This window comes from Canis lupus, chromosome 9 (genome assembly GCF_048164855.1).
Source record: "Canis lupus baileyi chromosome 9, mCanLup2.hap1, whole genome shotgun sequence".
NCBI lineage: Eukaryota > Metazoa > Chordata > Mammalia > Carnivora > Canidae > Canis > Canis lupus.
In genome coordinates this window covers 39,938,383-39,964,420 of record NC_132846.1, presented here as the reverse complement: position 1 = coordinate 39,964,420, position 26,038 = coordinate 39,938,383, and the positions used below count along the sequence as shown (strand labels likewise).

The 26,038-nt window shown below is 36.5% G+C and overlaps 1 protein-coding gene across 5 annotated transcripts in view; it reads right to left on the bottom strand.

The window, feature by feature from the left end:
* The window catches only part of SYNE2 (spectrin repeat containing nuclear envelope protein 2), a 320,078-nt gene that overhangs the window by 143,734 nt on the left and 150,306 nt on the right, over nt 1-26,038 (bottom strand). For all 5 annotated transcript variants that reach the window (XM_072838881.1, XM_072838882.1, XM_072838883.1 and 2 more), the window contains 9 exons: nt 25,308-25,510; nt 24,735-24,854; nt 24,346-24,637; nt 23,008-23,159; nt 21,392-21,701; nt 19,554-19,718; nt 16,554-16,895; nt 2,524-2,679; nt 1,353-1,618 (listed from right to left, as the gene is read on the bottom strand). In XM_072838881.1, the coding sequence (XP_072694982.1) occupies nt 1,353-1,618; nt 2,524-2,679; nt 16,554-16,895; nt 19,554-19,718; nt 21,392-21,701; nt 23,008-23,159; nt 24,346-24,637; nt 24,735-24,854; nt 25,308-25,510 (2,006 nt within the window). The remainder of the gene's footprint in view (nt 1-1,352; nt 1,619-2,523; nt 2,680-16,553; nt 16,896-19,553; nt 19,719-21,391; nt 21,702-23,007; nt 23,160-24,345; nt 24,638-24,734; nt 24,855-25,307; nt 25,511-26,038) is intronic.

The window sequence follows — 26,038 nt, the reverse complement described above, 5'->3', positions numbered from 1 at the left end:
AGGAATATATGTATATAAAGAAAAATCATTAGGATAGATACATATTCAGTATTTCCAAACTATTTAACCCAATTATGCTGATACTAAGCAACTGTATACATAGGATATTTCTCTCCACCCCCATAGTTTAGAATAAACTCTTGACACAAAAGAGTGCTGAATTACATAGAATTTAAATCGATTTGGCAGAATTTCACTTGAATTAAGAAATTAATTTGTAAAAAAATATAATTTAATTGTAAAATTAATACAAATAATATAAAATTTATTGCATGAAACCAACAGTTTTCTTCAATGGCCTCCATATGGAATTAATTTCATACCGTAGTATTAAAATCATATCCTGGATCCCTGGGTGGCTCAGCAATTTAGCGCCTGTCTTCAGCCCAGGGCGTGATCCTGGAGTCCCAGGATTGAGTCCCACATCAGGCGTCTGCATGGAGCCTGCTTCTCCCTCTGCCTGTGTCTCTGCCACTCTCTCTCTCTCTCTCTCTGTGTGTGTGTGTCTGTCTCTCATGAATAAATAAAATCTTAAAAAATAATAATAATAAATAAATAAATAAATAAATAAATAAATAAATAAATAAAATCATATCTTTCATAGTATACATTCTTAAAACCCTGGGCCTGTCCATGGCAGTGAAGCTTATGCTTGAATAAAAAGAATGCAAGTTCTAAATTCTTTTTTTTTATGATTTATTTATTTTAAAGATTTTATTTATTTACCTATTTTTTTTAAGTTTTCAGCTCTTCTTCTTTTTTTTAATTTTTATTTATTTATGATAGTCACACACAGAGAGAGAGAGAGGCAGAGACATAAGCAGAGGGAGAAGCAGGCTCCATGCACAGGGAGCCCGACGTGGGATTCGATCCCAGGTCTCCAGGATTGCGCCCTGGGCCAAAGGCAGGCGCCAAACCACTGCGCCACCCAGGGATCCCTATTTACCTATTTATTTGAGAGACAAAGAGAGAGAGAGCAAGAGTGGGAAGGGCAGAGGGAGATGGAGAATCTCAAGTAGACTCTACGCTCAGCGTGGAGTGCCACGCAGGGCTCAATCCCATGACCATGAGATCACAACCTAGCCTAGACTAAGAGTCAGATGCTCAAATGACTGCACCACCCAGGCACCCCTATTTATTTAAGAGAGAGAGAGAGAAAGAGAGGGCAAGTAAATGGCGGGGCAGGGGGCAGAAAGAGAAAAATCCTGAAGGAGACTCCCTGCTGAGTGCAGAACCTGATGTGGGCTGGATCCAAGGATTCCAAGATCATAACCTGAGCCAAAACCAAGGACCAGATGCTCAATCAACTGAGCCACCCAGGTGCCTCACAAGTCCTAAATTCTCATACTTACACTTTTAGACTTTCCTTTTCTGTCAGCAAGGCTTTCACTGAGGATTCAACTGCAGCAAGGTGCTCCTGAAAATTGTTAAGGAGTTCATATTGGCTTTCTTTCTTTTTCTTCAAAGTAATAAGTGCCTGAAGCAGACTGTCCAAGTGGTGCACTGAATATCTTGTACTGTGAAGAACCAAGGCACTTGCTTCTGCTTTATTGAGACATTCAGTTTGTTCTAGTGGTTCAGTGGCTATTTTCTTTGCTTCCAATAGGGCATATAATTCCTAAAAACAAGTCAAGGAAATCAATAAATACATAGTCCCTCATTTACTCATTAATTTCTTTCTTTCCAGTAACACATTATATCCCAAGAATAGGTTTTAAATATTTCATTTGCACACAGAGAAACTAAGGTGCTGACATTTAAAAGCTTTTTTTCACTAGAATCATGTTAAAATCTAGATTGAAACTCACAATTAGTCTAGCATTTAATAGCAATTAGATTTCCTTATTATGTTAAAAGGTTCTGCATGTCTAAAGGAAGATTTATTTTTTTCAAGTTGTTCTAGATTTATATACACTCCATTTATATCCATCCGTTATTTATATATATATAAATATATACAAATAAGATATATATATATAATATTTTTATTATTTACATACATCATCCCTCTTTCCTATTTTAAATACATGTTTACAGCCATGCAAACTCAGTTAAAATTGTAGGGGTAATTTTTTAAAAAACATGGCCATGTATCGGACTTTTAGATTATATAGCTATTAAGTACATAAATATATAAACATAGTTATGTAAGCACAGCTGTAAAAACAAAGGAGTATCCCATAATGTCGATAATTAGAAAAAGTAAACTTGTCAGAATATGAAGAATACATCTAAGAAGAGGAACGATAAGTCAGAATTTCCAAATTTTGTTACTAAATAAGTAAGTTTTTAGTAACTTCATGAAAAAGACTAATGTTCATTAAACTCTTCCACTTTTTAAATGGAAAGATTTATACAACTTACTGATTAGTACATAATTATATAGTTACCAAATTGATCATCAGGCAAAGGTTAAATAAGACTTTTCATTCTGTGCAAGCAAGTTACTGGTAATTAAAATATATTGTATTGCACTGGATAAATGATGCAATCATGTTGTCAATGTTTTTCTTGTTTCCATACCTCTATCTCTTTTAATTGTTCATTTCTTAACATAACATCTAATTCTAAAGGTTGATTTTGCAGCTCATTGACTTTATGCTCATCTTCAGTGTTTTTCATGCTTTCTTGAACATTGAGAGAAAGTTGTTTTGACAAAACCACTTCCACAGCTGAATTCTGAAAACATAAAAAGATTAATTGCTGAATAATCTACCTTACCTTACAAATAAATAATATTTCTTTTTCTTGGTGAAAACATTCTAGTTCCTTCTATTTACTCAGATTAAAGACTTTCCAAAAGTATCTTTGGGCACCATCAAAAATTTCCATACACTACTTAATGCTGTTGTCGATATCATATGAAAAAAAGCCTTTTTTGTCAAGATAGTATAGGATCTATGATTATATCATGAGGCGCAGTCTAGTCGTAAGGAAAGAAAACGGATATGGAAAAACAAAAGTTCCAAAGTTTATGCTTAGTATTCACTGTGATGCAGAGGGCAGGGCAAAGAACCAGCATTCAACATTACCTACTGATAGTTTAAAATAGTAAGTGGAGAGATGGCAGGAACACCAAGATTTCATGGTATTAAGAATGAATTATTCCTTAAACCAATTAGTAGTAAGAATTCCAAGCTGGGTAAGGCAGGTTATCTGTATAGGAATGTGATCTTTTCTGAAACCTGCAAGAACTTGAGTTTCTCATAGGGCACACAGAACACCTGCTTCATTCATTCATTCGTTCATTCATTCATTTTTATTTTTTTAAGATTTTATTTGTTTATTCTTGAGAGATGCAGAGAGAGAGGCAGAGACAAGAGAAGCAGGCTCCATGCAGGGAGCCCAATATGGGACTTGATCCCGGGACTCCAGGATCATGCCCTGAGCTGAAGGCAGATGCTCAACCACGAGCCACCCAAGTGTCCCTCATTTGTCCTTTTAACCAATATTTGTTGAGTATGTAAATGTCCCAAGTGCCATGTCCATAATTTTATTTTTTTATTTTATTTTTTTAACAATTTTTCTTTTTTTTTTTTTTTAAATTTTTATTTATTTATGATAGTCACACAGAGAGAGCGAGAGAGGCAGAGACACAGGCAGAGGGAGAAGCAGGCTCCATGCACCGGGAGCCCGACGTGGGATTCGATCCCGGGTCTCCAGGATCGTGCCCTGGGCCAAAGGCAGGCGCTAAACCACTGCGCCACCCAGGGACCCCATGTCCATAATTTTAAAAGATTTCCATTATTTTGGTAAGGTAGTAGTTTTTATCTTCCAGTTACTTTATAAATGAAATACCATTTGATTTTGGCATATCAGTAAGGTCTATATCAAGTCTGTGAATAAGATGTGTCCACATTTCCCAACAAGGTAAAAATTGTTGTCATAAAAAATACCACCTAGATAGCAACATAGAATGTCAATGATAAGGGAAACTGGGTAAGAGATATATGAAAACTCTCTGTATTATCTTTGCAACTTTTTCCATCAATGTAAAACTATTCTAGAGTTAAAAGATTATTTAAATAAGACAGATGTACAGAGTTGTATGTGTCTGGAGCTTTACCAAAACTGTTAAAACTCAGCTGACCAGCATTACTGGTTTTGACATAGCACGTAGCACAAGTCACTTCTTTTAAAAGGCTACAAATGATGAAAATGATTTTGTGAATTTCCTCCGTTCCTAACAATTTAACATGTAAACTATAGTTAAAAATCTACAGGGAAGACAGCATCTTAGGAGGAAAGATCCAGGAAAGCTATGAGAGGAACAGAGAGCTGCTACACCACAGGCTCCATTGGGCTATGGGTGCTCCTTGCCATAAGCCATAATCATGAGGTAGATGCCTGTCTCCCACTTGGTGCTTATTGTTACTTAGAGTCCTCCCACAAATTCACCTGCAGAACAAGAGTGCCTGAGGTGAAGCTTGAGGTATTGGACCTTAAGAAGACTTTACTTACTATTAATCATCTACTAAGGATTCAGAGCCCTTGGTCTATCTTACGTCATAAACCAGTGACTTGAGAACTACCAACATTTTGCCACTTGTAATCTGCCTTTCGTGGTCAGAGAGAGCATTCTGAAAAACCTGAAATCACTCGTAAAACACCACCTGTTTACCAATTCCAAAAGCCATGTTTCTACCTTGGCAGAAAATCCAACAGAATCCCTCAAACGAACATTTCAAATTTAAAAGGTAACATTCCCTTGCTCATGCCAGAAAGGTTGCAACACAGACTCAAGGTCCTGATTGGCTCCTGGAAAGATTCTTTTGTAATCAGTCATCCTTTGCTCATCACCTCTGACTATATTTTATTTTGATTCTGCAGTCTCATTTGAATGATTTTATTTTAAACATGACATTTCAAGCACAGAAAAACAAAATATAACTTATAGTCATTAACCATGGTACAGATAAAAGTAATATAATTTTCCATATAACAAATATAATTTAAAACTCTATATTCATCCCTCTTCTCTTCTTCCTCACAAATAACCACTATTCTAAAATATACACATACATTTTTAAAAAATATATTTATTTATTTAAGTAATCTCTACCCTAAGCATGGGGCTCAAGCACACGACCCTGAGATCAAGAGTCACACATCATCTTAAAAAAAAAAAAAAAAGAGTCACACATCTTCTGACTGACCCAGCCAGGTGCCTTGACACATACATTTTTATACATTTACTACATATATTAGTATTCATACAGTATTTTATGTATTTTAATTTTTATACAGCTGGAATCATGTATTATCATTTTATAATAATTTGTTTTAATATAACAAATAATTTGTTATTTTCCACTCAGCAGTATGTTTTGCGGTTTATTCATGGTGACAGATATAAATCAGGTACAGTCATTTTAGCATAGTATACCATTCTACTGTCTGCATGAACATGACTTACTTGTCTGTCAGGCTACTGTGAACATAATATTGTTTCCAGTTTTTCTTATTAGAGATACTGGTCTGACAAACACCCTTGTGTAGACCTTTTTGCACATTTGTGTGAGTTGCTTTGAGATATTTTCCTAGAATTAAAATTGTTCCTTTTGATTATCAATAGTTGTTACTTTGTTCTCCAAACTGCATTACAGTTTTTATTCCCTCAGCATGGTAAAAGAATTTCCCCTAATCCTCTCTGATGTTTGGTGCTAACAGACTTTCATTTCTGCCAATATAATGGATGTGAATTTAACATCAATATTGTTTTAATGGTATTTCTCTGACTGCTAAGGAGACTGAGCTACTCTCCTAGAAGAAAACATGAGCAGTAAGCCCTTTAACATATGTCTTAGGAAAAAAAAAAAAAATGTCTTAGCAATATTTGTTTGGACCAGTCTCTTCAGGCAAAACCAACAAAAACTAAAATAAACAGGGGCAACCTGGGTGGCTCAGCAGTTTAGCACCGCCTTCAGCCCAGAGCATAAGCCTGGAGTCCCGGGATCGAGTCCCATATCGGGCTCCCTGTATGGAGCCTGCTTCTCCCTCTGCCTGTGTCTCTGCCTCTCTCTCTCTCTCCCTCTCTCTCTCTTTCTCTCTCTCTCTCTGTCTCTCATGAATAAATAAATAAAAACTTAAAAAAAAACTAAAATAAGCAAATGGGACTATATCAAACTAAAAAGCTTTTGCACAGCAAAGGAAATTATCAAGACAAAAAGGCAACCTACTGAATGGGAGAAGATATTTGCAAATCATATACCCAATAACAGGTCAACAGCCAAAATATACAAAGAACTTACATAATTTATTTAAAATAACTTGATTTTAGAGCAGCCTGGGTGGCTCAGCGGTTTAGTGCTGCCTTTGGCCCAGGGCATGATCCTGGAGAACTCAGATCAAGTCCCACGTCCGGCTCCCTGCATGGAGCCTGCTTTTCCCTCTGCCTGTGTCTCTGCCTCTCTCTCTCCCTCATCCTTTATTCTCTCATGAATAAATAAATAAAATATTTAAAAAAATAAAATAACCTGATTTTAAAAATGGGCCGAGGACTTGAATACACATTTTTTTCCAAAGAAGACATACGGGTGACCAATAGGCACATGAAAGATGTTCAACATCAATAATCATCAGAGAAATGCATATCAAAATCACAGTGATATTACTCAGCCATCAAAAATATGCAATATTACCACTTGCAATGATGTAGATGAAACTAGAGAGTATAATGCGAAGTGAAATAAGTCAACAGAAGACAATTATTATATGATCTCACTCATATGTGGAATTTAAGAAACAAAACAGAGGAACATAAGGAAAGGGAGGGAAAAATAAAGTAAGATGAAATCAGAGAGGAAGACAAATCATTAGAGACTCTTAACTACAGGAAACAAACTGAGGGTCGATGGAGGGGAAGTGGGAGGGGAAATGAGGTAACTGGGTGATGGGCATTAAGGAGGGCACGTGATCTAATGAGCTCTGGGTGTGATATGCAACTGATGAATCACTGAAGTCTACCTTTGAAACAATAATATACTATAGGTTAATTAATTGAATTTAAATAAAATAAAATTAAAAAAGAACACAAGATATTACACATGTTAGATTGGCTATTATTACAAAGGCCAAAAAATAACAAATGTTGGTTAAAACGAGGAGAAAAGGGAGCCCGTATACACTATTGATAGGAATGTAAATTGGTTCAGTGACTGGAAAACATCATGAAGGTTTCTCAAAAATTTAAAAGTAAAAATACCATACAATCCATCAATTCCACTTCTGGGCATTTATCTGAAGAAAACAAAAACACCAATTTGAAGAGATACATATCCCTATGCCATTACAGCATTATTTACAACCACTAAGGTATAGAAGCCATAAGTGTCCCTCAATAGATATGGATAAAGAAAATGTAGTCTATATATGCAATGGAATATTGCTCTCTCATAAAATAGAATGAAATCTTATCATTTGTGACAAAATGAATGGACATTGAGGGTATTATGCTAAGTGAAATAAGTCACACAGATAAAGACAAATACTGTATGATTTCACTTATATGTGGAATCTAAAAAACAAAACAGAGGGGTACCTGGCTGGCTCAGTTGGTAGACCATGCAACTCTTGATTTGACATTAATTATTCAAGCCCCACACAAGGCACAGTGCTTACTTAATTTAAAAAAAAAAAAAAAAAAAAGCAAAATACAAAAAACAAAACAGGAGTGCCTTTGTCCCGAGTTATGATCACAGGGTCCTAAATCAAGCTCAATAGCGGGCTCCCTGCCCAGTGCTTCTCCCTTTCTCTCTGCTCACCTCCCCGACTTATGGATGTGCTCATGTGTGCACATACTCTCCCTCTCTCCATCTGTTTCTCTCAAGTGGAGAGATAAAATCTTAAAAAACAAAACAGAAAGAGACTTGTAGATACTGTTGATTACCAGAGTGAGGAGGGCTTGGAGGGTTGGGTGAAATAGGTAAAGGGGATTACGAAGTACTCATTTCCAGTTATAAAATAAGTACGTCATAGGGATGTAATATACAGCATAATGAATATAGTCAATAATATTGTAACAACTTTGTATGGTGATAGATAACTAGACTTATCCTGGGAATCATTTAATAATGTATATAAATATCAAATCACAATAATGTATACTTGAAACTAAAAGGATATTATATGTCAATAATACTTAAAAAAACAAAAACTGCTGAGTGAAGTAAGTCAGTCGGAGAAGGACAAACATTATATGTTCTCATTCATTTGGGGAATATAAATAATAGTGAAAGGGAATAGAAGGGAAGGGAGAAGAAATGTGTGGGAAATATCAGAAAGGGAGACAGAACGTAAAGACTGCTAACTCTGGGAAACGAACTAGGGGTGGTAGAAGGGGAGGAGGGCGGGGGGTGGGAGTGAATGGGTGACGGGCACTGGGGGTTATTCTGTATGTTGGTAAATTGAACACAATAAAATAAAACAAACAAACAAAAACAAAAACTGAGCTATTCTCATGCTCATTAGCCATGAGTCTTAATCTTCTATGAATTACTTTTGCATATCTGTTTCCTATTTTTTACTGGGTTGATTTGTGATTTTTGGTGTTTATTTTCATATTCTGTATACTAATCTCTTAACAGTTTTTTTCACTGCAATGATTATCTTTCCAGTAGATCGTCTTTAAACTTTATATGTGAGGTCTTTTGTTGAACAAGAATTTAATGCTTTAATGCAGTCAAATTTAACAGACTTTTCCTGTTTTGGATTCTATTTTCTATTTTCAGGGCCTGTTTAAGAACGTCTTCTATACTCTGAGATCATAAAAATATTCTTTATATTTTCTTACAAAGGTTTTAACATTTTTCTCTTCACATTTAAGTTCTTCTGTAATATGCTTCTGTGTGAGTTTTGTGATAGATGAATTCAGTCTTTGTCAGAAAATTTAAGTATTTTGCCTCACTCCAGAATGATAGTTCAACTGGGTATCAAAGTTGAATAAGGTTAATAACTTTCTCCCAGCCCTTTGCAGATGCTATTACATTGCCTTCTGGCTTTCTGCTGAGAAATATGTTGTCAACATAATTGTTTTTAATATGGTTGCCTTTGAGATACTTCTTTTTGGCTTTATTGTTTAGCCTGTTCAAGGCTCTCTATACTTTGTGAAACTGAGAATTCATACTTTCCCTCAACTCTGAAAATTCCCAGGCTTGTTTTTCCTCCATCCTCTATACTCTCTCCTCCTAGAACTCCTATCAGACTTGTGTTAGAGCATGTCAGTACATCTTCTGGGTCTCTTAGACTTTCTTTCCTATTTTCTATCTCTTTACAGCTCTGTATTGAATTATAGGTAATTTTCTCAGTTATATATTTTAGATAATTAATTACTTTCAATCTGAGTCAAGCTTGCTGCTTAACCTGGCCAGAGCAATCTTAATTTCAATTACTAATTTTTTATTTATTGAATTTCCATATGGTTCTTTTTCAAATCCTACCTTTTTTTCTCATAGTATTTTATCCATCCTTATGATTCAAATCCATCTTTTAGATCACTAATCATTTTATTATTGTATATTATATTTCAGATTGCTGCATTATCTCACTTTCTTAATGTAGTAATTCCTCTCATTTGTAGTAATGAGGCCTCTTCCCTGGTGAACTGCAACTTTATGTTCTTCATTGATTTTTTTTTTTTAAAGATTTTATTTATTTATTCTGGAGAGTCACAGAGGGAAACAGAGACATAGGCAGAGGGAGAAGCAGGCTCCATGCAGGGAGTGATGTGGGACTCAATCCCAGGACTCCAGGATCACACCCTGAGCCAAAGGCAGATACTCAACCACTAAGCCATCCAGGTGTCCCAGTGTTCTTCATTGATTGATTGGTTGATTGATTGATTGATTGATACTAACTCAATATCAGGCTTTTTTTTTTTTTTTTTAATTTCACTGTGGGAATTCCTTTGGCATGATTGATAAAATGACCCCTTCATGTGGATTTGTGCTTACTTCTTCCAAGTATACCACGGAGACAGGCAGGTAGGTAGATAGATAGATAGATGATAGACAGATACAGGGACTGATCTTATTAATTTATTTTTTAAAGAAGAGGTCTACTTTTTTAAGATTTTATTTATTTGAGAGAGAGAGGGGTGGGGGAGAGAGCATGAGCTGGGGGAGGGAGTGGGGAACAGAGGGAGAGAAAGAAGCAGGCTCCCTGCTGACCTGGGAGCTCGATGCGGGGCTTGATCCCAGGACCCCAGGATCATGACCTGAGCTAAAGGCAGATGCTTAACTGACCAAGCCACTGAGGTGCCCCGTACAAAGGTTAATTTAATGTTCATTTCTTGATTTGAGCTACTCTAAAATACAAGTAGTATAGATTTGGACTCCAAACCTATTTGAGATATAGGTTTAGTTTAGATTTCTCATGAGAGACCTTTTCTTTCCACCTTTAGTCCTAGTCCTTTCTCTGGGTTAGAGATTTTCTGGTCTACCTTTCTTCTGGGGTACAAACTTTTCAAAGGCTTGTGTCTATTATGGAGTATCCAATTCAACACATGGCCTCTCATGAGTCCTGATGACCTCTAAGCCCCTGAACATCTTATTCTTTCCTTCCCCACTATTCCTAGAATTTCTCTTAAAACTTTTAAAATTTAATTAGAATAAACTCATAGAAAAGTATAACTTTAATTTTTAAAAGATTTTTATTTATTTATATGTTTGAGAGAGACAGAGAGAACAAGTGGGGAGGACAAAAGGAGAAGAACAAGCAGACTCTCTGCTGAGCCGGGAGCCCAGTGCAGGGCTTAATCCTAGGACCCTGGATCATGACCAGAGCTAAAGGCAGACACTTAACAACTGAGCCACACAGGTGTCCCCAAAAGTATAATTTTAAACAGTATAATAAGTGTACATATTGAGTCTCTGAGCATAAATGGAATTCTTAAAGTTGATAATTTTTTTTAAAGATTTATTTATTTATTTATTATAGACAGAGAGAGAGAGAGAGAGAGAGAGAGAGGCAGAGACACAGGCAGAAGGAGAAGCAGGCTCCATGCCGGGAGCCCGACACGGGACTCGATCCTGGAACTCCAGGATTGCGCCCTGGGCCAAAGGCAGGCGCCAAACCACTGAGACACCCAGGGATTCCCCAAGTTGATAAATTTAAAGTGGATAAATGACCATTGTATCAGAAGACTGGCCGAGTTATATTGCCCACTATGTTTATTTTTAAAGAAATGTTACTTTTTCTTCAACCACATATCTTTCCTTAGAGTTTGGCCTATTTGAAAAAAGAAATAAGAAGTGAGAGAAAGAATATCATCAACTCTCCTTAAGGGCAGGGCCATGATATTCTCATCTAAAGGTGTCTTAATTCACAAAGTAAACCTTTTAGGTCAACATTTAAAACAGTGGGCTTTACATAATGGAGCACTGTATCTGGCTTAGCAAACAAATAAACACAGCCAGCAGAAGTAAGCCTGTCATTAGCTTCACTCTCCCCTTTCCCATTCAGGGGCAGTGGCCCCATGCCTATAGTAATTCTGGAAAGTGAGAAGCCTAAATCTATCACTTGTAACCTGCCAACAGTAGGATAGTATAATACAAGACTAGAGGATATATTCCTTTCTTCTCTAAAGCACTCCAATATGAAGCAGTGAAAAACAATTTAAAGATAAACATACATCTTCACCACTAGAGACAAACTGAAAGGCAGATCAACACAGTCTCAGCGGCTGCCTCTTTGTGTTAACATAATGTCTACAATGTTAACATGACCTGTAGGGCACTTGTGACTCAACCAGCCTTGCCTACTTCTCAGGCCTCCGCCCGGTCCCTCTCCTCTGTCCTCCACCCTTTCTAACTCCTCAGACTGTCTCTCACCACAAGAGGAAATTCTGCTTCCTCTATCAAAAATGCTCCCAACATTCAGCCCTGAGCTCTGTTAATTCCAACCCACCCTTCGGGGCTCAGTTAAAATATTTCCTTAGAGAAGCTCTCCCTGACTACAGCTCAGGTCAGACTTCTTTATTGCAGACTACCACGGAAATGTGTTCCTTCATTTAAGTTCCTGTAATCAGGTTCTTATTAGTTAATTAGTTGATTAATGTATGCCTCCTCCTCTAGATTAGCTCAATGAGAACAGAGACCATGTCTATTTTTGCTCACCATTGAACTCTCATTGTCTGCTCAATACATTTTTACAGAATAGATGTGTAGATTAAGTCATATTAGACAAAAAAAAAGAAGAATTTTATTTAGTTTTTGTTTGTTAAGATGAATCATCTGTGGGTTATAGAGTAGAAAGAAATTGAGGATCCGCCTATGTAGCTGTTGTTGAGCAGACATCTGCGAGGAATGACAGCAACAGGCTTTGGTTGGGTTTACTGAGAGTAGAGAAGGTTCAAAATAGGCACAAGAACACAGCAAGAGGTCCACTGAGGTCAGAGTGCACATTAGCATATATAAGGCTTCAATGAACAACCCACATAATACATTCAATAAAAGGGTGGGATAAGCAAACGAGCATCAGGTTGGGTAGAGGACATGGGTTCTAGTCCCAGTGCTGCTGGAATATGAACTTGGCCAATAAATATCTCTGATTTCAATTCCTTCACTTGAAATACAAGGGCTAGCTTAAAAAGTTTCTAAGGTCCCTCAGCTTAAGATTTCAGAACTTCAGAACATATTCCCAAATGCATGCTGCTCATAGATGTCAACACTATGTACACTATGTCAGTCACTTGTCCTGTTAAGGAATAAATCTTGGATTATGAAAAATACTTCTGGAGTAAGAAGTAAGATTTGATTATGGGCCAAAAAGAGCAAAGTAGTGCACACTGAAGACACAGTTGGCATTCGGCCCAACTATGTGTCCTACTAGAATTTTTTTTTACTGAGTTATAAGGATAAACAACACCAAAAATAGACATCATTTACTCCAGAACTGAAATCTCTCTACTCAGTAAGTGGTTTTCCTTCTCATTCCAGTACTGTGTTTTGGTCACTCACCTAGAGCTGGACACCCTGCATATTTTGCCTGTATCTGTGACCATCTACTTTCCAGAATTTCTCTATGGATGCCTTCTTAATCATTGAAATTACAAATACTCAGAAATTTTTGAAAAGAACAAAAAACAACTCAGACATACTAACAATTACACCTAATGACAAGGAATTCAAAGAAGTAATTATAGACAAAAGGTTTTTTTTTTTTTTTTTAGGAGCAATTATGTCATGTAGGTTGGGAAGGAGGGGGCAAGAGTCTTTAATACCAGTTGATTTGTAATGTTGCTTTGTGAGTTTTCAGAATAATAACAAAGAATGTATTACTTTTCTTTTTTCCTTCTTTATTATTTCCCTTTTGAATACCTTAAAATATGAAGAGATTAGTCAGTCTTCAATTTTTATCATATCCTAATGTGTTATTCACTTCATCTATACAGGAAGGGGAAGTGGGGGATCCCTGGGTGGCGCAGCGGTTTGGCGCCTGCCTTTGGCTCAGGGCTCGATCCTGGAGACCCGGGATCAAATCCCACGTCGGGCTCCCGGTGCATGGAGCCTGCTTCTCTCTCTGCCTGTGTCTCTGCCTCTCTCTCTCTCTCTCTCTGTGTGACTATCGTAAATAAATAAATTAAAAAAAAAGTTATATAAAAAAAAATTAAAAAAAAAAAAGGAAGGGGAAGTGGAAGGCAGTTCTGTCTTTTAATATTTAAAAACTCTTAGAAATTCACTTTTAAGGGCACTTGGGTGGCTCAGTGGTTGAGTGTCTACCTTTGGCTCAGGGTATGATCCCAGGGACTTGAGATCGGGTCCCTGCAGGAAGCCTGCTTATCCCTCTGCCTATGTTTCTGCCTCTTTCAGTGTCTCTTATGAATGGATGGATAAAATCTTTAAAAAAATTTTAAGAAAGAAATTCACTTCTACAAAAATACTATGATACTGGATCACAAGCATCATAACCCTTCAGTCTGCATGTTGTAATTTCTTTTGCCTCCAGGTTTGCCTTAATATTTTGTTATTAAAGAAAAAGTCAGCTGAAGGTCCATATATAAGTTATCCCCTAAATTTCATCTAAAATGAAATTCTTGGTAAGGGATTCAAATACATACATGCTATAATGGCAATTTTTGAAAAATGCAATCATACTTTCAACAAAACTCTAAGATCAAATAAAACTTACTAAAGTAAAAAGTAGAAGAAAATAAAAATGTCTGGGGATCCCTGAGTGGCTCAGCGGTTTGGCGCCTGCCTTCAGCCCAGGGCGTGATCCTGGAGTCCCAGGATCGAGTCCCATATCAGGCTTCCTGCATGGAGTCTGCTTCCCCCTCTGCCTCTGTCTTTGCCTCTCTCTGTGTGTCTCTCATGAATAAATAAATAAAATCTTAAAAAGAAAAAAAAAGAAAAATTTCCTAAAAATTCTTCTGGAGGCGATTTTAAATAATCTGATAAAAGCTCCTCCAGATTCCAAAAAGGCATGTGAAATTAGCATTAATTAAATACCTAATTAGTGTTAAATTTTAAATTGTGATAACTGTATGCCCCTATTCTAGCAGAATGATTAATACAAAAGAGGCATCAATAAACATTTTTAATGAATTAAGTGCTTATTTTCACTATCACAATAGTTTTTGATTAATCAGACTTAGAGTTCAGTACACTATGCTTTTATGTTATTTAGAGACTCCTGTTTAAGCTTCTACACTTGTGTCTTACACATGTTTTGAACACTTTTAGTAGCTGTTCAACATTAAAATTGTTCGTGGTCTACACAGTCTAATGTTATATAAAATAAAGTTAATACAGCCAGTTTTTAGGGCAAGGAAAATAAAAGTACAAATGCTGGGGGAAAAAAAAGTTTCATAACACAAAAGAGTAAAAAGTCATAATAAAATATTGCTAGAAAATTAGAACCACCTTCCTCTATCTCAAACCAGTGACATTTATTTGAAGACTTAAGTACCCCTATCATTTTTTTAGATTTAAAAGTAGCTTATCTCCTCCTTCACAAACACAGGAATCTTCTGACCATTACACAAGACATCACAAATTAAATAAAAATGTATATTACAATATATTTGTTTTACCTAAAAATATTTTAATGAAGTACCATAAATTATAAAGAATTCATCATTCAAGACTAAGTAAAAGCTTAATAAATTATAAAAACTCTTATTGGATTATGATCTTTACTTAATTTTCAATATGCTCTATTAAATTTTGGGAGCTCACAGCCAAAATGGGTCTGAGAAGCTAATTTTAAAAGTTATTTAGCAATTCCCTTTAGCAACATTATGTATTAGGATAGAAAGCACTCAGATATTTTTTCTTTTTTACTTATCTACTGCTATTTAATACTGTTAAAAAAGTTTCTTTTATTCACATAATTCAAGAGTTACATGCATGGGCCCTTCATTCTTTAAGACATTTTCATTAGCAATATCTAACACTGCTTGTGGGATTTATAAGTCTTTTCTCATGGCCAGACAGGTGCTCCTTTGGCATTTAACCTGGTTTTATTTTACCAACCCTAGAGAATGCTGTTTCCTATAATCTTCCATACATTTCTGTTTTATTTTGGGTTTTTTAAAAGATTTTATTTATTTATCTATTTGAGAGAGAGAGAGAAAGAAAGCACAAGCAGGAGGAGGGAAGAGGGAAAGGGAGAAGTACACTTCCTGCTGAGCAGGAAGCTCAACATGGGGCTCAATCTCAGGACCCTGAGATCATGACCTGAGCCAAAGTTAGACACTTAACTGACTGAGCCACCCAAACGTCCCCGTGCATTTCTGTTTTAAAACAACAGAAGTGTACATTCTTTTCATCACTATCGATCACGTACTCCATAAAAAGCTGAGATGAGAACTCACACCTAAATGGTCTATCCTTTGCTACTCTCACACTGGACCCTGGACTCTGAGAGGCTGCCTAACAGGAAGACGCTTTCAAATATGGGTGACTGGATGGTTCTTTGCACCTCTTCCATTCAATCTTTAACCAGTGAGAAAGAACTTTAAGAGCCATAGGAAAATGTACCCATTTGGTTGGTCAGCATGAAACAAAACAGCATTCTTTTTTCTTCTCCCCAGGGGAAAATGAGGAACCTGAATGTTGATGTTCTCACACCAAATGATCTGACAACATTTATAAATGCATTTGCAGGATAGGGTTAACAGGAGAAGAAAACGAAAGGAACCTATCCTTTCAAACACTCTCTGATTTCATTATAAAATCAACCAAAAGAAAAAAAAGTAGGGTTCTTGGGAATTTTTTTCTCAGAAAATGGGTAGAACACACTTTCTTTTCTTTTGCCTTTTCTAATTTGCCTTTGTGCTCTTGACCCAGGAAACTGTACCTGATTACATATCAGAGAGAATAATCAACCTAAATTGATGACTGACATTTTAACAGATTAAACAGTAATATTTCACCACTGAAATCTTGGACAGTTTTCTAAGGGCTCTTTTTACAAGTGGGCATCATAAATAGCCAGCGCATTGAGGGTTTAATTATGAAATCAGAAGGCTTGATTCACCACCCTCTCTTCAGAGCCCAACACCTCTTCATTCTCAGCCACGATGCCTTAGAGATGCAATCACAAGCACTTACCTTGTTTATTTCTCGGTCTTCTTCAAACTTTTCAGGCACAGCTGAGTCCTGAGTGGGCTCCTGCACATCAGAAGTGACCTCCTTCTCTCTGCCTGGCAGAGGAAACTTTTCTTTCTGTTCCGTTGAGCGTTCTGATTTGAGAATGCTATTGAGATAATTTTCTGACTCCTGCTTAGCACATTCAAGCCGGTTTTCCAAATCCTTTTGTTTACACTTAAGTGACTTTATATCATCTTTAATAATCTTCTGTCCTCCTGAAGATGTATTTTGCTTGATGGATTTTGCTAAAGCTAAAATCTTCTTTAATATGCCATCTTGTAAACGGAGTCTATTCTCTAGTTCCTGTAAGTGGAGAAAAGATTGTCACAAAAAGTACCTCCATTCAATGGTCACAAGAGTTAATAGGCTTTTGTAAATCCCAGAGGATTCTCCTCCACTAGTGGAAAGTATAAAAAATTCGCCAATTCATATCACAAAGAAGAAACTCTGGGCAAAATTTAAACCAATGTGGCATCCCAGATCAAAATCCCTCACAGATTGTATAAGATACTAGAAGTTTATAAGAAGTAACAGAGAAAATTCTCACAACGCAGTTCCTAGAACATAGGAGGCAGTCAACATATATTTGCTAAGCATATATTTTGTTCAACATACAGCTTGAAAAGAATTTTAAAAAATCATTTAGAATATACCCGCATGAATCTAGTATTAATATTTACCATTCAGAGCAAAGCTTAAATCAATCTAGCTAATGCAATATCTTAAATTTAGCAGGAACTCAATCAATATTTACTCAATGCATGAACAGATCAGGCTGATTTGAGAACTCAAGACTTAAAAGGAAATTAAGGAACTAATGTGTTCAGTGGTTACTGACGTTACTGTTGAAATAGAATAAGCCTTAAAGTTACTAGGTGAACTATACAGTATTTGTTAGTCACTATCCTAATAGACTATACAGTATTCATCCATTCATTCATTCATTCATTCAACTAGCAGCAAATATTATGACAGGTTTTTTTCATCTTTAAAATTTTTCAAGTAATCTCTACACCCAATGTGGGGCTCAAACTCACAACCCCAAGATCAAGAATCATATGCTCCACCAACTGAGCTAGCCATGCACCCTTATTATGATAGGTTTTGAAGATACATAGATGAATAAAATATAGTTGTGTCAGGTTCCTCATAGAAGTAAACAGATAACTCTAAGAGTGAGAGAGACACAGAAATAAACAGACAATTGTAATAGAATGTGAAGAGATCTATGCTAACAAATATGCACAGGTCATTGAAATATATTAAGCTGGAAGAAGGGAGTTAGTTCCAGATCGCATTTTAGAATGGTCGGGGTGCAGCCATGGGGGCACTGCCATGGAGACGGTGGCAGGTTCAGGCAGAGAGCCCATTTGGAAATTAATGCAGGGGTATGTGAGGTGAGAGCCTGATCTAAAGAGGCAATAACAGGGGTCTTAGAGGAGGAATACATTTTATAGATATTCTAGAGATGAAAGAGACAGCACTTAGTCTCTGACTAGATTGAGGAGTCTGGGAAAGGACGGATAGCCAGGTTTCTGAGTGAAGCCTGGAGAGATGGTAGAGATATTCACAGAGTCAGAGGACACAGAAGAAAAAGCAGGCCTATTGGTTAAGGAGGTGAGAGATGGAGAAAGGGAAGTTGATGAGTTGTTTTATGGACATACTAAACTACAGATAAGTGTACAGCATCCAAATAGAGATGTCCAGCGGAATCAGAAGACCTGAGCTGTAGCCCCTACTCTGTTATGTCACCAAGGTGACCTTGTAAGTCCTTCATGTCTCTAGAACCTGGCTTACCAGATATAAAATGAGGCGCCTGAACTTAATGGCCTCTGAGATTCCTTCTACCTATAATAGAGGTTCTATGTTAATTTTTTAGGAGAAGCCTGAGCTGGGCTCATGTCTAACACCCAAACAGTTATCCATGCACCCAAACAGTGCCTTGGACATGATGAGCCCTTAACATCTGTCAAATGATCACTGTTAAAAAGGGAGGTAGCGCTGTCACAATCTCAGGCCATGGAGGAGAAGGTTTGCTTGATTCCCAGGTCCCAAAAAGAAAGAGATGAGGGAGCACTTGGCTGGCTCTGTGGAAGAGTATAAGACTTTTGATCACAGGGTTGTGAGTTTGAGCTCCATGTAGGGTGTAAAGATTACTTAAATAAGTTTAAAAACTGGAAGAAAAAAAAGAGAAAGAGATGAAGAATTCCCACATTTATGCCAGCAATGCTGCTCTGAGACTCACCCCACGGAATCTCCAGTTAAGGAGCTATCAAAGAAGTAGCTGAAAAAATGCTTTACTTTGTTTTCTTCTAGAAGACAGCTCTCAGGCTTGCTTATGTTGGCTAAGCAAAGAGTGAGAATCTAAGGAAGGTTTGTTTTTTTTGTTTTGTTTTGTTTTGTTTTTGTTTTTTTGTTTTTTTTTAAGGAAGGTGTTTTAAGGATGTGGGTAAAAGGCTGTGATCCTCATTTTAAGAGGCTAGGTGCTGTTGGAGTGAGGAAGAAGATTTTGGAAGCTCTAACCTGGAGAGAGCTCTAATTTAGACCATGCATATAAAAATGAGGTAAAAATTATACAACTCCCATCCACCCTTGATAAAGAATGCAAAACTGAAGGATTTCCCCCCTTGGTCTTGTGGCATCAGATATATTTTTTGACTTCCCAGTAGTACCTCCTGGAATCACTGTGCTGTCTTTGAAACAAAGATCTCCAGGAGGTATAGACTGGTCATGGGTAGAGCTGTCTCTGATGGTCTGCAGTGCAGAAAAATGTTCAATTCAAATTATAAATGGACTTGGTCACTAAAGAATAACATTACCATTCTCTACAACTAGTCAGAACCTTAATTATCTTACTCTTCTGAAGAATAACTGGATTTCTGACTAAAGATGCAGATTTGTTCACTGTAAATAATATTGATTTTGTTTTGATGTCCATCATGTCCAGACACTATTTAATACCTGCAGTTTCTGCACTTTTTCCTCAACTGCTATTTGATCCACAGGCTTATCAGAAAAACTGGCAAATTCCTTGGAGATATCGTCCAATGCAGTATTCAGATCTGTGACGCAAACCTGGTATGAGTGGTGCTCTTGAACGTGACCTTCCAATTTTTGCACAGAATCCTAAAAATAAAACCATTGACAATTCACCAATTATGCCTCTGAATTTTCTCACTCAGAAAATAAATTGTTCACAAACACTTGTTTTATGAGTTTTCATCTAGAAACAGGAATAGGGCCATAAGTTGTCCAGAGTTCTTAAGTAAAGTTTTTAGTAGTTAAGGTATTTCAATGAAAAATCAACTCCTCCCCCCAAAAAATGGCTTATTGAAATCACATGTTTATCCCATGATTTTCTGCCTTCATTTCATTCCTGAAGACAATTTATTTCTTAAGAGGTTTACAAAACATAAACGCTTCAAATTATATCATCAAATCACAAATACCCATAATAAAGTGGCTCCCTTAATTATCCTTCTTAGTAAAACCAAATATCCACAGTTGGAAATGAGACTATATGAGATCAGCCTAACCTCACATTCCTTTCCTAAGAATTAAATTCAAACATTGTGTGTTAGGAAAAAGTAATCCTAACTCAAGAGCAAACCCATCTTCAAGTTCTATTCCTGAAATAAGAAAATAGGGTAGCCATATCTGATCAGGAAAGTAATAATTATTAAACTCAACAACTTACAGTCAAGTGAGTATCTCTTTACCTCTGCACATGTCCTAGAATCTGTATTAGCAGGATTTCTTATCCACATAATCCTTACATTTAATCTAACTTCCAGTATGCAAAGAATTATAGACAATTCTCATGAGAATATACTCCCTCATGGCAAGCTGACATTGATCTCTTAACTCTTTCACTGTAGACCACTCAAGAGAGGGAAACTGATGAGGTTTATACCAAATAATGAATGTACAGCTGACCCTGAACAGCATGGCCTTGAACTGTATGAATCCACTTATGCACAGGTCTTTTGTAGTACAGTACTGTAAATGTATTTCCTCTTATGATCTTTTTAGTAACATTTTCTTTCCTTTACAATAAAGCTTACTTTATTGTAAGAATACAATTTGTAATGCATATAACTTGCAAAATATGTGTTAATCGACTGTTTATGTTATCTGTAAGGCTTCCGGTCACCAGAAGGCTATCAGCAGTTAAGTTTTCAGAAAGTCAAAAGTGATACGCAAATTTTCAGTTGTAGGGGGGCTCAACACTCCTAGCCCCCACATTGTTTAAGGATCAGCTGTAAATTATTCCAAAGGATAGATGATGGATACATGGATGTATGGATCACTTTGACAGCATCACTTTCAGACAGATACTTAAAAACATCTGGGTGGCACAGTTGGTTAAAGATCCAACTCTTGGTTTTGGCTTCCATCATGAGATTGACCTCTGCATTGGCTCCCATCTCAGCAAGAAGTCTGCTTGATATTCTATCCCCCTGGCCCACCTCTGATCCCATGCACACATGTACTCTCTCTCTCTCTCTCAAATAAATAAATAAATCTTTTTAAAAATCTTAACCCTTTGACTACTGAAAAGGAGAACTTGGATGAGAAAAAATGTCATCATCAAACAATATGCGATGGATTCCTCTAGCACAAAACTGATGGATTGATTCCTCCATCCTTGAGGATTTAATATTTATATCTAAAAATGATAAATCAAATGTTAAAAGTTCTTGATTTTCCAAGAGAACAAAAAATCATTCCGTATACAAATATGACAAAATCATGCATAATTATGACAGTCATTTAAAATTTCAATTTGACCATGTCACCTGTAGCTGTTGGAGGAGACTTTCGTGGAGATGCTTTATTTCCAGCCAAGGCTTTTCACTGAAGTTGGGATTTTTAGTGCACTCTAATAGGTAACTTCCTTGAGACTTTAACTCTTTTAGCAACGATGTCAAATCTTGTGCTTTCTGGAGGAATTTCTTATAAATTTTTAACTGGGCTTTCTTCTCCTGCAAACCATGTTGCAGAGCAAAGCCCGCTTCCTGTTGCTTTTTTAGTTCTGTGAGCATTAACCTCAGGTCCTCTTTGCTTTGCAAATATTTCTCTCCTTCTAGTCGAAGCTTTTCTTGATGGCTACGTTGAACAAACATTTTAGAAATGACGACTCTTAGCAAGTTGGAATGCGTTTCACATACTATAGGACAACATACATTATAATAAAAAACATTAAATAACAATAATGGGACGCCTGAGTGGCTCAGCGGTTGAGCATCTGCCTATGGCTCAGGGCATGATCCTGGAATCTCGGGATAGAATCCCACATCAGGCTTCCTGCATGGAGCCTGCTTCTCCCTCTGGCTATGTCTCTGCCTCTTTCTGTTGTGTCTCTCATGAATAAATAAATAAAAATTTAAAAATAAAATAACACTAACATAAATGATTCCCAAAGACTTTTTTGGCATTATGGAATTCTAGGTAGCATTAAGTTAAGCCCAGAAATCAAGACAGACGTTATTTGCAGTATTACTAAAAAAAACTTTTGTTCCATAATTCGACCCAAGAACAAACACTTACTAATTCAGATTCCAAACCATTATACTGATTATACCTAAATGGAATTATATAATCTTATATTTTTCTTTCTCATGTAAGGAAAATAAATAATCATTCAGTATATTGGTTTGTACTTTCTATAACTTAAATTTAGTTTTGATCTGTTTGTCTTCCTAGAAAAAATATAAAATTCCCACTTCCATTAAACAGTAAATGGGGCAGCCCCGGTGGCTCAGCGGTTTAGCACCGCCTTCAGCCCAGGGCCTGATCCTGGAGACCCAGGATCAAGTCCCACATCAGGCTCCCTGTATGGAGCCTGCTTCTCCCTCTGCCTGTGTCTCTGCCTCTCTCTCTCTCTCTCATGAATAAATAAATAATAAAATCTTTTAAAATAAATAAATAAACAGTAAATGTATCATTTGAGATGTCATATGAATTAAGAATTTTCACCAGAATTATGTCCACTGAATTCAGACAACATTTACAAGGTTTACACATTTAAGGATCTCTTAGAATATATTTTTAAAAGCATAATTATTCTACAGTAATACCATGCAGACACTGAAATTGTCTGGGGGAAGGGGTTTTTGGTAAGAAGCAGAGTGTTGAAAGTGGAATCATAGACAATGTTAATTTGTTACCAAGAATTCCATGTTTGATGAACCAGCCAAAGTAAACACTGCCATAGAGCTATGACTGTACTTCCTATCTGATCCAGAGAACTATTCATCTTCATTTCTGCCTCTGACATTGTGGATGCCCCTGACATTACCGACTTTTTCTCTCCAATAGATATTATATACAAATCCAGGAGGCAGACAAAACATACTTGTTATGGCTTCACTGTGCAATGAAAAGTCATGAAAGTAAAGGCATTGCCCTTTACCTTAGATATGTGTTGGCTAAATGGAGTGTGTTGTCCCATTGGTTCTTGATATCAGTAAGGGTCTTTGGAGCCAACGGAGCCTTGCTGCTCTCAGCCTGACTCATGATGGTCTGTATTTTAGCGTCCCCTTCAGGCTTTAGTAAAATGATTTCCTGAGTTAAATAAAAAAGATCGTAGAACCTCATTTGCGTAATATAGGGAAAGTACATATGATATCTTTTTATTTAGATTCTGATTGCAGAAATTTCAAAATTATCTTTTAATATGCCCAAAAGACAATATTTCCTTCACATTTATGGAATTGATTCTCAATAAATATTTTTCAGGTTGATGTCCTTGCATTTCTGCTCTCCTCTTGATTTTCAACTGCCTTCAAATAAGATATATGTCCAAAAGACCCAAACCCTCTTCCTATCCATTCCATTATTTATAGATAGAGGGTCATGGTAACAACCCAAACACAACATTTTTATATACTCAAGATGAGACTTACAGCTTTCCACAGGAAAATGCAGTGCCCCATGTCAACTCTTATCCCTCCACCACTACATAATTAATTTCCATTCCCTGTTCTCCTTCCCTCCTTTGCTCTAAACAATCAAGTTCCTCCCTTATTGGAAATGCTACTTACTCCAGATTCACTTCCCCTGGAAAACCTTTCACATATAATCCCAATCACTTCAGTTAGCCTCATCAACCCTTATAGCTCACTGTTCATCACCATTTCCTCCTGCAATAATGTTTTGATTAATGTAATTTCAATCCTTCTGGGTTCCTTTTGAGCACATATGCTTCTGTCCCCTGTATTTTTTTTTTGTCCCCTGTATTTTTAACTAGCCATGTCTATTGAATCTCTCCTTAGATAAAAAGTGGGCTGGAAGGAGCTTGAGGTTTCCCCTGCCCTCTGCAATTCCCTCAGCACCTAATAACCTTTATGAACCACATGGCACACTCGATATCTAATAACCTTTATGAACCATACATATTCACTTTGAAGAAGAGTTCCTCTCCAGCTCTGGCCTTGATAATGCTGATGCCTCTCTGTACTGACATATGTTCTTTTTATATCCTAGCAAACTCCCACCACCATAGCCCCATAGGCACTGCCCTTACAAAGAGGATATGCCTTCTCTCTTCTGTCTGCTTTAAAATAATTTTAGATACATCACAGCCCTTCTATCTTGTAAGCTCAGTCACCTGAATGCTTCAACCATTCCACAATGATCCTGCTGCTTTCCATTAAGAAACAAATCTTTGCAGTTCTTCCTCTAAATCTTTTAAAAATTAGAGTTCACTCTGTTCACTTTGACCTCTGAAATTTAGTTTCCACAGTTATACCTTTATTTTTTGGATTCTTTCCTCAAGTGGCATTTTGCCTTCAGATGAATTCAAAACCATAAGGGACTCTTTAATCCCTGCTATCCAATGAATGACATCATGTGCAAGATCATTAAAGCTCTGGTCCTCTGTAGGAGGTAACTTATCCTCTTCATCAATTTCACATAATTGTCTCAAAAATGTCTGATATCTATCAATCAAGTGTGTTGATTCCATTATTATTTCTTCTTCTTCAGTGAGCCCATATTCCTTCAAAGAACTGTTCAACTGGGCCATAGATTCAAACTGTTCCCTGTAAATTCCAAACATTATTGAAAGTTTATAGCAGCCACAACATCATGTAAGAAACTGTGTTAGCAGAAAATAAATTCATACAAGATCAGCTATACCTCTTTCCAGCTACAGCTTCGCAAAAAAGCTCAGTTTTCTCTCCTGATTTTTCCATTTCTATCCATTTCTCTTCCTGACTTGTCAGCCACTTGCTCAGATTTCTGTGGTCATCCTGGAGTCTAAAAGGACATTATATATGTTAAAATATAAAATAAGCAAAAAGTGTTCTAAGAAGAGAAGGTTAGCATGAATTTTATAAGCTAATCAGGTTTTTACTACCTTTTTTTATTATTCTTTAGAGAAAAATTAATTTGTAACATTAAAATCTGAACAATACCAGCCTGCATTATAGTGGGATTCTATAAAGCAACGAGCTACACAAATGTATCATAAAAAGTAGGAAACAAACAGAAAACACTGTTGGACTCTCCCCTTAACTATTACCATTTTAGATAATTTAAAGAATTCTCTTGACTTCTATCTTCCTAGAGACAAACTTAGATTTGGAAATATGTATTTTATTTGTGAAATTTCTATGTATTGTATATCCTAATGCTAGCTGTACTGAGGCACTGAACACATAAAGGTACCATTAGAAAACATGTTATTTGAATATCACCTTTATTTCCTACCTCAGTAGCTGCTGCAAGTGGTCATTAAGCTCCTTTGCTTGGGTCTGGCAAATGGAGTCCATCTTTTCCAATTCAATTTCTTGATTTATAATCCAACTGTTAAGCTCCTTAACATGTGCTTTTGGTAGATGCTTCTTCACATGATTCAGTACAGTTCCCACCTGCTGTATTTTACTGCCTCTTCCTTCAAGAGTCAAGAAATCCTTAAGAAAGACAGAAACTCAATGATGCTCTACTGGCAAGTTGAAGCATGGCCTCTATCACTTTTCCAAGTCCGTATGTGGACATGCCACCTTTTAAACATCCACTAGAGGAAGAGCTATGTAAATACGGCTAACTTCAATGGCAAATGATCAAAAGATGATTTCTATTAGTTGTAGAATGTGTGTATACATCTGACTTATTGGAAATAGCATCAAGCAAAATAATGCAGGACCACCATGAAAGTCATTAGGAATAAGATTGGGAAAGCAGCATTTTTCTTTCCTCAGCTTCTAAATACTTACTCCCTTCTGCTAATCAACATGTAAAACTAAATACATGATTCTCTATCTAACTTTGTCCAAATCAGAATTTTATTTCAATGTTTATGTTTCAAGATTTGAGCATCAATTGCTAAGACTCATACAATGGGCAAAATTAAAGGCAAAAAATAAAAAAACTAAAAAAAAAAGTTGGAATTTAAACTAAAAAAGAGAGTAGAAAGGCAATTCTATCAATAAAGAACAGTA